The sequence below is a fragment of the Leopardus geoffroyi genome, chromosome A3, assembly GCF_018350155.1.
Source record: "Leopardus geoffroyi isolate Oge1 chromosome A3, O.geoffroyi_Oge1_pat1.0, whole genome shotgun sequence".
Classification (NCBI taxonomy): domain Eukaryota; kingdom Metazoa; phylum Chordata; class Mammalia; order Carnivora; family Felidae; genus Leopardus; species Leopardus geoffroyi.
This window is the reverse complement of record NC_059336.1, coordinates 115,582,751-115,595,335: the sequence shown is the minus strand read 5'-3', so window position 1 is coordinate 115,595,335 and position 12,585 is coordinate 115,582,751. Positions and strand designations below refer to the sequence as shown.

The window sequence follows — 12,585 nt, the reverse complement described above, 5'->3', positions numbered from 1 at the left end:
GGCCGTGTACACAGAGGGATGAGCCTCAGAGCAGCAGCTGGGGGGCATGCCCATGGGTGGCATGCCTGGATGGGGTAGCAGGGGAGAAATAGCTCATCGGAGGGAGAAGTCAGGACAGGAGTCAGGAGACCTGGGTTTAATTCCCAGTCCGGCCACTGGTGTCCCTGGAACCCGGGCACGTCTCTGGAGTGCCCCAGCTTCCACAGCTTCAGCTGCAGTCTGGTAGCAATCAAGGGGTATGGCTGCTGTGTAGATCAAGGCATTTTCTCCAAGTTTCAGGGGTTGCTATCTTCACTTAATGGGGACTTGGTGAATAAGGAACTTAATGAAGACTTGACCAGTGGCAAGGGGAAGGGTGGAAGGAAAATAGCCCCCTTGGTGTTACAGGGAGGCAGTGTAGAATGGTGTTAGGACATGGATTCTGGAGGCTGAAAACTCTTCAAACACAGGCACAAATTCTGACTGGCTGTGTGATTACTTAACAAATTACTTAACCTCTCTTTACTTCTTATGTCATGGGGGCTTTTTGCAAGAACCACAAGGAAAAGTCGATATACCAGTACTGTTCTTGGTGTGCCATAGACACTTGATAGATGGTAACTACTGTCATGGTTGCTATGCTTGTTCTGGAGAGTCAGTGCATTGGTATAGAATCCACAGAAGCCCAGACTCTCTGGTGAGCCCTTAGAACCAAAGAAGAGAAAACACTGAAAGTAAAAAGGTTCCTAACATCCGAATTAGACCCCTGGGGAAGCCCACAGAGCAGATGGGCTCTTAAAGTTGCAAGAGGAGCCGGGGTGTGGGGGGCTGCAAAGGATACATCCATCAGGGCCACGATGCTCCGGCACTCATCCAAAGAGAAGGTGTCCCCTGGAGTTCCTGGGGGGCAGAGAACAGGAAGGATGGAAACGTCAGGGGTGGGGAGTGACACCAGACTGCCTCAGCAGTGGGCATGAGGTTGGGGCCAGCAATCCTGTGGGTCTGACCTTACCTCTCAGGAGCTCTTGGTTGAGAAGGCTCTGAAGCTGGGTTGCATCAATGTCCAGCCCCTGATCCAAACAAGAGAGGAATACAGGAGTCCCATCCATGCTCAGGAGCTGAGGGGCATACCTGCCTTATTCTGGAAAAGCACTCAGATTTCTAAGCCCTTGCTTCCCACCCAGTGCCCACCTACCTCTGCCATGAAGCCTTTCTCGATCGCTCCAGGCCATGGTGATACCCCTCCCCTGAACATCTGTAGTGCTCATCACTCCTAATGTTGGGTACCATGTGTGGGTCACCTTGCATTTATCTCTTCATTTATTATGGGGCTGGACAGCAGTGGTTCCTTCCTTTCTGCCTTACCTGGCACTTAGGAGCCCCTCAGGAGGAGTATTGTTGAATGAATCAACTCAGCCCTGAAGGTGTGTTTTCCCATCTGCCTCCAGGAAGGGATAGAGAGAAAATATGACTACTGAGTGTGTGAGCATAAGTGTGACTGTGAGTGTGTGTGTGTGTGTGTGTGTGTGTGGTAAGAAGAGATGAAAGTGCCAGAAATCTAGGCTAAGACAAGCCGCTCTAATTGAGCACATTACTTAGCATTAGTTTTCCTAGCTACTGAAGCAAAAAGGAAGACATGGTTTTCCTTGGATTAAAAACGGGAAGCAGTGGAGGCTGAGGGGAGAGAAACTTTTCCCAGCCGGAACTTCTGAAGTTGTTAACTGCATTCGATTTTCTCCTAGGGACATTGAGCAGCTTTATGGGCGGTGTCTTCCATGATGATTCTATAGAGAAGCAGAGCCGTGCTGTGCATGGCTACTTCTTACGCGTAGGCTGGTAAAAGCTGAGGGGGTGATGTCACATCACATCAGCACCCTGGGAAAGCTTTACATGGGGGAGGGAGCCGGAGTGAGGTCCCTCAGCTGGTGGCTTTGCAGAGTGGTACTGGGTCAGGTGTCAGGTGGAGGAAAGTGTCTCATTGGGTTCTTCCGAGAACCAGCACCCTGTAGATGACAGGCATGCTGTCCCCAGAGATGGCCTCACCACTCAACTGAAAGCAAAAGCAGTCCCACGGCCTGTCCTCATGGGAGAATCCCTCATAATGCCCCCAAGAAAAACACCCTAACAGTGTTTGAAACTGGCTCTCAGTCATCCCTCCAACATCTCATTGACTGGGTTATGTCAGCAAAGTCAGCATTGTGTGCCCACTAGCAACAGAGTTCTTTCCTCAAAAGAATCATGGCATGCAACTTGCAGACCAGTTGGTAAGGAACACTTACCATTACATGGAATGTAAGTTACCAACTAGAATGTAAGTAGCTTTGGGACATGGACAATGTCTCCTTCCTACTGCACGTCCTTCTATCCTAGGACAGCTTGTGATTTGGACCCTGCACCCAAGAACCACCAAAATGTTTGAGGAGATGAGGAATAGAGATGAAGGCTGCCTTAAGCAAATTCCAAAACAATTGCACATTTTCCTCCACCACTTCAATGTAGGAATCCTGAGGAGCTGATGCCAAAACTTTGTGTGGTGCTTAGAATGTCCTAGGTATTTTGTATATGTTTGCCAATTGAATAAATGGTGGATAGATGGACATGACCTAACTCAGAGGCTGAGAGGTCCTTACTTTCTGGCAGGCAGACTTGGGTTACAGTACCATCACCACTATCATGGCTGATGAAGGTAGATCATGGTAGTGGTAGCAGTGGTAGGAAGTCACTGTGTTCGCTTGAAACTAAACAGATAGAAAGAGATCAGGAGAGAGGACTCGGGGAGTGCACGGACAAACATCTTGCTTTCAACTTTCATTTGAGGCTACAGCCTCTGAGGATTGCTTACAGGCTGTGCAGAATAATGCCAGGCTGGCCCTGTTCAAGGGTGCTCAGCCAAGAGATGAAAAGGGGCTGCAGTCCAGTCTGTTTCACTTCCGAGCTATACACCTTGGCACAAAGCTGTGTGTGTCTTTTACTTTAATTCCTACAAAGGCCCCATATGGGCTACCAGTTATCCTCTATGAGGAGACATTTGGTTGTTATTTGGAAAAACCCTGATTAGGGAACCTGTACCATTTGTCATATGACAAATTATATTTTTTATTTCAGATGTGCAGGTGCATGAACCATGTTGAGGATTTTGCCATCTGCCCCTGAAAGAAGCTTGGTCTCAGGCCTCCTAATTAGGTCCTGTTTGTTGCCTTGGGGCAATAACCTTAGTTTGGACATCTGCTCTGGAGAAGCTAATCTGTCTTAATTCAATGTAGATTGACAGAGCACCTTCTCTGTGCCAGGGACAGTGATAGGTATTGGGGACAAAGAATGCATATGGTGCCATCCCTTCCTCTGGGAGCTCACAGACTGGGGATTATCATCTGGGAAGACTTTGTCTTGCATCAAGTGAAGTGCCTTCTAAATCAGCCAGATGTGGACCTGAATCCTGGGCCCATATTGATTTTAAGGAGTTCCATATTGAGCGGCTCCTCGTAACACTTTCCCCTCATGACAGCCACATTCTTCATTTCTCCTTGTTTTTCCCTCTGGGCCCAGGCTGCCTGAATAATTTCCCTCTCAGCAGCCTCCTAGTTACCCCATTAGCCCTCTGAATGCCTGGCATCCTTCCTGTCCTTGGCCTCTGCCTGGCCCAAGGCCGACATGGGACACATGATCATATCTATCCATCACTTTGCACTTCCCAAACCAACATGACTATTAATGGCAAAAGGCCCATTGTGCAGAGCCCTTGGCAGATGTTTTTATCCTGGCAAGTCAAGGAGTTCTTTATAACAGTTTATTAAACCATTAAGAAAAACCTCTGTGCACCTAGGTGGCTTGGCAGGAAAAATATCATTGGTGACTTCAGTGAAGCTGGCTAGCTCCTGTGAGGAATAATGTCAAGCTGGAGGGGGTGAAGATCAGGAGAAGGAAAGATTTCAGGGGGTATTGCCAATTACTTGTTTAAAGATTTAACCTCACCCCATAATTAGCCCCATCCTTACCAAGCTGTACACCCCTCCCAGATGTCTCTTAGTTCTGGTTTGGTAGCCCTATTAGTTCTGGAGACATCCAGGGAGAGAGACTGATAAAATGACCAACTACATCACTTTTCTTCTCTGTATCCTGATAAGGGCCTGGGATAAGTTTCCTTTCCTCTAGTCCCACCATCACTCATCCCATGCTAAGGACTGTACCTGGTGAGCGTATTTGTGGAAGATGCTTCCTTGGGAGCCATTTTCCAGAAGACTTGCCTTGATCAAAGGGAAAATAGTCAATATCAAATTTCTGTGGAAGGAGGCTACCTGTCTTGGACAGTGAAGGCACAAGAACCACTCCCCACACCTGGATCTGAGACAGAGGCTTCATCTAGCAATCGAATAAAATTTGTAGGGGAATGGAACACTGGAGTTTGTGGAAGAGGATTGGTTCCAGCCTGACACTGGAGGCTTGGTCTTTCCCCTCTGCTCTGCCCCTTTGAGCCATCATTGGCCCATGATGATGGTGTCTCTTCTCACTGGTCAGTGCTTTAAGGTAAGAAAGGAGACAGAAGTTCTTGGGCATGGGATGTGGTCAAGGAAGCTTGCCAATCAAACCTCTCCACATACCTACCTTTAGTGTTGTAAGGCTGAAATTGCTGCTCGGGTTCCTAGAAAACCAGGGAAACAGTGTGACAAATGATGAAAAACTCACTATTTAAAGGAGGCTTGAATATGGAGGACACCTTAGGTGGCACTGGACATTTATACCAAGGATCTGAGTGGAGAGACTTCGGCACAGCAGGTCGTGAAGTGGGCAGCCATGACAGTCAGCAGACAGATAAACATCATAACCACGTATCTAGTCTTTTGATTGGACATCGTCTGGTCTTCAAATTATTTAGCAAATGGTTCCTTTTCACAACCAAGTACACACGCACAGTGACCCCCATTGCCAAGATGGCAGATAAGCTTTGTCTTATGTTCCAACTCTGGTGGCATAGTGGCTATCTTGCATACTGGACCGAGGCCTCATCCAAGCTCAATTGTAAAGATGGCCATGATGAGAGCAATGTCTGCCTCAGGTCCAACAGGGGGTAAGATGCCCAGCAAGGATATGTATTTGCTGATCCCAGTCTTGACCACTGACTTAGCAATGAAGACTCTCCATGATTGGGTTCTGTCTTTCAGGCCCATATTTCACTGTCTCCCTGATGTACCCCACCTTCTGGTCACATTTCAGACAACTGCCAGCCATGCCATGTACCACCTTCCTATGCATATGGCTGACATCACTTCTATTTCAATAGGCTCTATGCTCACCCACTTCCCTGATTCTGGTCATGCTGTTTTCTTCAACCTGCACTACCTTTTCCTTTAAACATTAGACTATGTTTTCCATCAAGGGATAGCTCAAATGCCATTTTCTCTAAGAAGCCTTCCTCAATCCCTCTTGCCAGATGTCGGTCCCCTTACTCTGTCTTCCCATGTGACTCTGCACTCCCACTGAGCAATGGCCACATCCTGCTCAATAGTCTACTTATTGGTAGAGATTCTCTTGCCACCCTTTGTGGTGGGCTTCTTGCAAATGAGCCCCCCATGTCCCCTGATGCAGTACATGCTGCACAGGATGACACAATGTGTTCTTATAAATTTAAGTGAAATAAAACAGTTTGAAACCCAGAGTTTCTGTACCTGTCACCATCTGGCATTTTCAGGAAGATCCGGAGCAAAAACTCAACTTCTCTGTATGTGGCGATGACCACCACGTAGGTCCCAGGGCTCAGACTGAAGTACTTTGTGAGGTTGCACTTGGTTTTAGAAACTATGCCCTTGACAGCATTTCTGAATTGAGAAAAGAAGGTGGGTGGCAACCTCTTCCAGAAGGGCTGGAACTGGAGGGAACATGAAGATGGTCAGAAAGCCCCTTGTGTGCATGCGCCCAGCCCCCAGGAGAGCCCGCCACCTTTCAGACCCCACATCATTCACCAAAACAGCATTACAGGCTCTGAAAAGGGTGACAGTGCTTACCTGGACTTTCAAAATGCCACAGAGTTCAGACCGTCATTTAATAGAAACACTGACAGCACAACGAGTGTAAAAAAAAAAGTACGGCACATGGTTTCACCTCATTAAATCCCACAGTAGCCTGGGTTTTGGGGTTTATGTCTCTGCTCATATATAAAGACTTTCATGGAAACTAGTGAAGTTGTTCCAACACTGAATGACTTTTGGAGCCCCAGAAGCCCCTTCCCTCCTGAACCTTCCCCAGGATGCTTTGGACTGTATATAGCACAGCAGAATTGGACTCCTTTATTCCCTCCATTTCATCTTCCCAGCAGAGCCCTGGAATTTCTTCTCATTGGAGAATAATAGGTCCTGATCATTTTCCTTTTATTTCAATATTTTCTTAGAGATAAGACAATAAATATAATGCAGTTCCCATTACCAGATGTCACATACATATTACATAATAAAAACCCCTTACTAAATAAATTTTCCCCAATACAGTCAAGCATGGGGGCTCCATCTAGAATGGTTATGCAGTGTGAAATGATTATTTGTGAGCTCTGCCTTGGGGAAAAACAGGGAGAAAGGGAGAGTTTCTTTTCAGGGGGTGGAGAAAGGGCTGAGCTAGGAGATGAGACGGGAGATAGGTCACTGTCCCGGGTGGGCAGAAAGGGCTGGGTGGAACCTCCACAGTGACTTTGCTGACACTAACAGTGATCCCAGTAGGTTTGGAACCTCATTTGCTTGAGCCCTTGTGGCAAAAGCAATGATGAGAACCATTCTACTCCAAAAAGTCAGTACTGCCCTGTGGCTCTGGGTGTGTGTGTGCGTATGTGTGTGTGCGCGCACATCCATGAGTGTGCACAGAAGTGTGTGTACCTCTTGCAGTCCAGAATTTCCCTGCTTCCCTGCTTGCCTCCCTCCACTGGACTCTTGCAGCCTTTTCCAGGCTCCCTATCTTTCAGAGCAGACTCGCTCAGTGGCAGCAAGAAGCATGAGTAGGTGGCATGGTGGTCTAGTGCTCAGAGGACCAGCATCGAATTAACACAGGCCTAGTTGCACAAAGACCTGACCCTGTAGTTCCAGGGATGGGTCTTGTACCTTTTCCTGGGCTGAGTCCCCACTCCTTTCTCCAGCTCTGGGAAATAAAACACTGATCTGTTCCTTGTACCCGAGTGCCTCCCTTTGAAACCCTTCAAGAAGCTCCGCTTCCATGACCAGGGTGCCCAAAACCAAAATCAGATCCTAAATTCAACTCTGTGGCTAGGCCACTGGTATCAGGGGCCTCCTTGCTGCCTGCTTTCTGCCTGGGCTTCTGAGTATCCCCTGCTTGAAGATGTCCTGTCCTGACCTCTCTCTACCTATTGGGGCACCCCTGGAAGGCCCGGAGGAGCTTCCCTGGACCCACCAGCATGCTACAGGGACTACCTGTTGGCTGTGACTTCATCTTGCTCCCTCCCTGCCATCCTTGGTCCCACACATGCCCTGGCAGCAACAGCCCCACAGACCCCACATCCATTTAAGGAGTCTGAGTGCCTGTAACTCCATCTGTCCTTCTCCATCCTTACTCTTCACTCATCCTGCACCAATGCGGGGCCTGCTTAGGAGAGGGAGCAAATTTGGTTGTAAGATAAGCTAGATATGCCCTGAAGGTGAATTTGCAGAGTGTGTATCCTGTTTGTGGTGGATCTAGAGGTGACGAAGAACATGAGGCTAAAGTCCCTCTAAGATGCCACTAGCTCTGCTTCTTTTCTTAAGTGGGAAAGAAAGGGCTCCATCAGTGTTATCTATTGGAGGCCAAATGCTTGAGGATAGTTTTGTGGTTCCAGACCCTCTTATATGTCAAAACAGAGAGCAACTCAAGGGGTCCAACCCCCAAAACAGGACAGCAAACACACGTCCTGCACTGTTGACCTGTTCAGAGATTCTAAGCTTGCATCGTCACAGGACATAAGAATAAATTTGCAGCCACGAAACAGCAAGAGATGTGCCAAAGTTATGGTGTTGGAAGAGGCATAATGCTTTACCGATGCACAGCAACAGAGGCAGGAGAAGGGGCTGAACCGTACCTGAGGGTCGACCTGTGGGGAAGAGAAAGACAGGCAGGTTCAGGGACCTAAACCAAAACTCAGGGGCAAGCAGATCCCAACAGCCCAGCTCCGGACCCTGCATTCCTTCTTCCTGGGCAGCCAGCCTGTTCCCTGCACCCCCAGGGGACGGGGCCATTACTCATCCCCTGTGCAGAGATGTGAAAGAAAACCTGACCCACTGTAGGTTGTAGGGGGGTCAAGGGGGAAGGAAACTCAGCTCAGCCAGGTGTGGTTACTCTTCACAGCAATGATGATAAAAGAGAAGGGAAGAGAGAGATGTTAACAGGGTTGGAGGTAAGACAGAACCTAGATCAGATGTCAGTTTCTCAACATCAGGAGTTCCAATGTGAAGAAACTTCTTTTATTTCATCATACCACTGAAAGATAAGGTGGGAATTTGTTCTAGGCCCCCGGTGTTCGTAAGGAATGTCTGTGTGCATCTGAATTGGGAAATACCTAGTTTTAATCTTGAACTGAATATTGCACTGAGGACACAGCCCTATTTTTAAGCCACTCTGCCATCTGCAAGATGCTTCCGTGTAATGTGTTGGATTGTCACGGTGACCCTGAAAGCAGATACTGAGACCCTGTTTTATGGATGTGGAAATAGTTCCAGCAGTCTAAGTGGCAGAGAAGGGAATAAAGCAAGCTGCTTTGCTTCCTTGGTGATTAAGACCCACCACCCGGCAGTGTCTTCTGCAGTTGGTGTGGGTTTCAGTTCTTTTCCTCTGCTGATCCTGCCTAACACCACCCACCCCAACACACACAACCATGTGTACAGACCACCTGATTTTCCCAGACAGACTTTTCTGGAGCCCAAGAATGAGCTGGAAGCTCCCAGCCTGGGAGAGCAGCTTTGGGGTGAAGATGAAATGACTTGTCCACCCTTGTCCTTTTTCTCTGTCCTGTCTTCTGTTTGCATACCACCCATGTTTGTTCTGATGCAAGGCAGAGCAGTGCTTCCGTAGGAGTTGGGAATCATGGGACCATGCCAGGGTGGGAGGGCCGTATACATTAGTCGTGCAAGCAGCACTGCCCGCAAACACCATCAGAGCCCTGCAGACTTCTGGAGGTCTACTTGCTGGCATGCACACAGCCTGTTTCTCAGCCAAACTGTGAAAGGAACCCAAGTGTCTCTTGAGCTGCCAAAGACTAGATGGTTCTCTGGTGTTCAGCTCAATCAGGATCCTGCAAGATCCACTGGGACCTCCTGGGAGCCTGAAGAGACCTCAGGTTTGAGTTCCTTTTTAGCAAAGTGTACAGCTGAGAAATGCATCTCTGTATTTAATCTCAGTAGATATTTATCTCAGTAGATAAATGGGCTCAGCAGTGTTTAAAAACAGATAGGATTATGATCTTTCCAGGGCTCCTGAACTGTAAAGACTTTGGGCAAACTGGTTAACACAAGGCTGCTATGATGTCCAGCTCTGGGGCACCAGACTCACAGGTGGCAATGTGAACAGCATCCCCAGTTGTGCACTGGGGCAGCCCTCTTTCCCTCTGTGGGCTCCTGTCTCTCATCAGAAGAGGGGTGCAGTCCTGTTTGGTGCCCTGAACTATTAAACTATTAAATCTTGGCTGAGTAGACCAGATGCCTCCATTCCTTCCCAGCCCCTTTCCTTTGTTCTTCCCAGAAATAAGAGTTGGGGGTACTCTGAGGATGAGAGTGCTCTCAGAAGGCACCTGAATCATTTGGGATTCTTGGCTGGAAGCAAGAGATACCAATCAGTGTGGGGTGAGCAGAAAGCCATTTATGGGAAGTCTAGAGGATGCAGCTGAGAAAGTGGGTGGGAAGGAGGGGAGATGGCTATGCAGCTGGACACCAGCCCAGGATCTGCCTACACTGCTGCTGCTGGGCCCCAGGATTTGCTGTACATAATCCCTCAGCTGGTTCTACCACTTTTAATGACTTCCTCAAGAGTCCAAACCCAGAGTGACCAAAAGGGGGGGTGGGCAGGCATGAGAGGAGCATCTAATTGGACAAGTCTGGCTCACACACCTACCCCATTTGCAGCCAGGGGCTGGGGAGAGAGAGTATTTGGTCTATTTGGTTGCTGCAGTGGGGAATTAGGCCCTGCCTTCTACCAAGTGGAAGAGAGTGTTCAGGTGTCTGGTGGTGAGAAAGATGACAATTGTCCACTATTGCATCCTTAGATGTTCTTTTCCAGCCTCAACAGGTTTCAGGCACCTCAGAAGTACTGTGCCAAACCCCAACAATTTCTTTTCCATTGATTTCATGCAACTGGGAAGCAGAAATGGGCTCAGAACAGAACCCAAAGGGCTCTCCTTCTTCTAGAGCCAGAATCATTGTTTTCCTTCGAGCTGGGAGCATCACCAGGAAAGCAAGTGCCTCCGCCTTGCTGAGAGACCCAGACCGGGGACCAGGAGCTCTGGTATCAAGTACCTTCCCTTCTACCTGGACCTTGGGAAGGTCACTCTTGCTCTCTCAGCTTTGGCTTTCATATCTATAGAAGTAGTGTTTGAAGCGATAAGCGTGAATACGCTGAAGTACACTACCACCGTGAAGTCTTCTCATTGGAGTGAACTACAGCCAGGACTCAGGACTGCTCCAGCATGAGCAGAGTACCCAGGAGCCCTGCCTGTCATACATGAGTTGACCCATGGTTCTGACTGTTGCCTTAGTCTCAGTGAACAGGAATGAAGATTATTCCTAGGGATGCTATAATCAGAGCCCCAGCCACAGAGGCTTGGAGGACATCTGGTGCCCAATCCCCAGCTCTGCCATTAACTCTGACCATATCACTTCACCTTGCTGGGCCTCAGTTCCTTCAGCTCCACTATAAGGACAAGGGATCCTAGCATTTGATGGGTGCGGTACCATAGTTATCCAAGTCAGTCCATAGAGGGTGTGGAGCATATGATTTAAGAACCATACACTTTATCTTTGGGATGCGTTAATTTGGTGGGGCACCCGGGTGGTTCAGTCCCTTAAGCGACCGATTTCGGCTCAGGTCATGATCTCACAGTTTGTGCATTTGGGCCCTACCTCAGGGTGTGCGCTGACAGCTCAGAACCTGGAATCTGCTTTGGATTCTCTGTCTCCCTCTCTCTGCCCCTCCCCTGCTAGTGCTCTCCTTCTCAAAAAAAAATAAACATTAAAAATTAAAATTATTTGGTAAAGGAGGTGGGAGCAGAGGTATCAGATTTTCTTTAGTAACACTTAAGTAGTCTCAAAAAAAAAAAAAAAAGAATTCTCCGATTAGCTCCTCCCAGTGGGATGGGTGCAGGCTGGTGGGTGGAAGGATGACCCCTCAGGAGCTGCAAAGCTGGTTGGGAGGGCCATGGGTGTGAGGAGGGGAGGCCAGGTAGAGAGAACAACTTGGCTTTGGATGAGTGGCCAAGCATATATTTGGAAGCCAACCACCAAGACTGGATTTTGGTCTAAATACAAGAGAAAAACAGACCTCCTGGTTTTACATCCAGGATTTATTTTTTCCTCTAAACTCCTCCCAAAGTTTAGCCAATGATTCTCAAACTTTCATGCACGTAAGCAGCGCCCAGGGAGCTCGTTACAATGCAGACGTTCAGACTCCAGCTATAGAAGTTCAGATTCAGAAGGTGTTGGATGGTCCCAGGAATCTGCATTGTTAAACAGCTGGTCTTGGACCAGACTACTTTTTGGATAACAAACATTTGGGCTTGCAGCATACCAGGAAATGCTGACAAGTGACACGGTTAGGAGGTGTGTCCCTCTGTGAACTTGGTCAAGCCTGGTCTCCTCTCAGGTTTTCCTGTAAATTTAGAGTTGAACCAGGTGAACTCTATAGCCCTTTGGGTTTTTTTTTTTTTTTTCAACGTTTATTTATTTTTGGGACAGAGAGAGACAGAGCATGAACGGGGGAGGGGCAGAGAGAGAGGGAGACACAGAATCGGAAACAGGCTCCAGGCTCTGAGCCATCAGCCCAGAGCCCGACGCGGGGCTCGAACCCACTGACCGCGAGATCGTGACCTGGCTGAAGTCGGACGCTTAACCGACTGCGCCACCCAGGCGCCCCAGCCCTTTGGGTTTTATGTCTGAGGTAGTTCAGTGAAATCTCTCAGCCTAGTCAGCTTCTCTCTCTGCACAAGGAATACACAAATGTCCGAAAGGGCAAGCCCTGAAGCAGGCTGCCTTACCTTGAATACCTTGAAGGTGAGTGGAAATTTCTCATCTTTTGCCTTTAAATTTTGCGGCATGATGTTGAAGGACATGACGACATTGTTGTCTTCCATACTCTCTGGCACAGAGAAGATGAACTGCATGTCCCTCAGAAGTTCTTCTGCATGAGAAAGAGCAGTCACTGGAGCTCAGTTCAGCTCCTATGACTCCCAGATGGGGCCATGTTGATTCAGAAAGCTCTGGTGGGTTGTATTGGACACTCTGGATTTGGATACTAAGGGGCAGGCCCCAGGCCCCACGACTACTACTTATAGCACAAGCTTCTTTGTTTTGTGAGCCTCTGTCTCTTCCTCTTAAAAACAAGAAGGGGAAGAATATTCCCCACTGGGTGAAAATGTTTCTTAAAGTTGAGGGCTAT

General features: G+C 48.3%; 1 protein-coding gene across 2 annotated transcripts in view; it reads right to left on the bottom strand.

The window, feature by feature from the left end:
- Window positions 1-12,585, bottom strand: part of CAPN13 (calpain 13) — an 81,610-nt gene that overhangs the window by 15,222 nt on the left and 53,803 nt on the right. For both annotated transcript variants that reach the window (XM_045447257.1, XM_045447256.1), the window contains 7 exons: window positions 12,185-12,327; window positions 8,027-8,038; window positions 5,643-5,842; window positions 4,582-4,618; window positions 4,167-4,223; window positions 992-1,049; window positions 821-879 (listed from right to left, as the gene is read on the bottom strand). In XM_045447257.1, coding sequence (XP_045303213.1) covers window positions 821-879; window positions 992-1,049; window positions 4,167-4,223; window positions 4,582-4,618; window positions 5,643-5,842; window positions 8,027-8,038; window positions 12,185-12,327 — 566 coding nt within the window. The remainder of the gene's footprint in view (window positions 1-820; window positions 880-991; window positions 1,050-4,166; window positions 4,224-4,581; window positions 4,619-5,642; window positions 5,843-8,026; window positions 8,039-12,184; window positions 12,328-12,585) is intronic.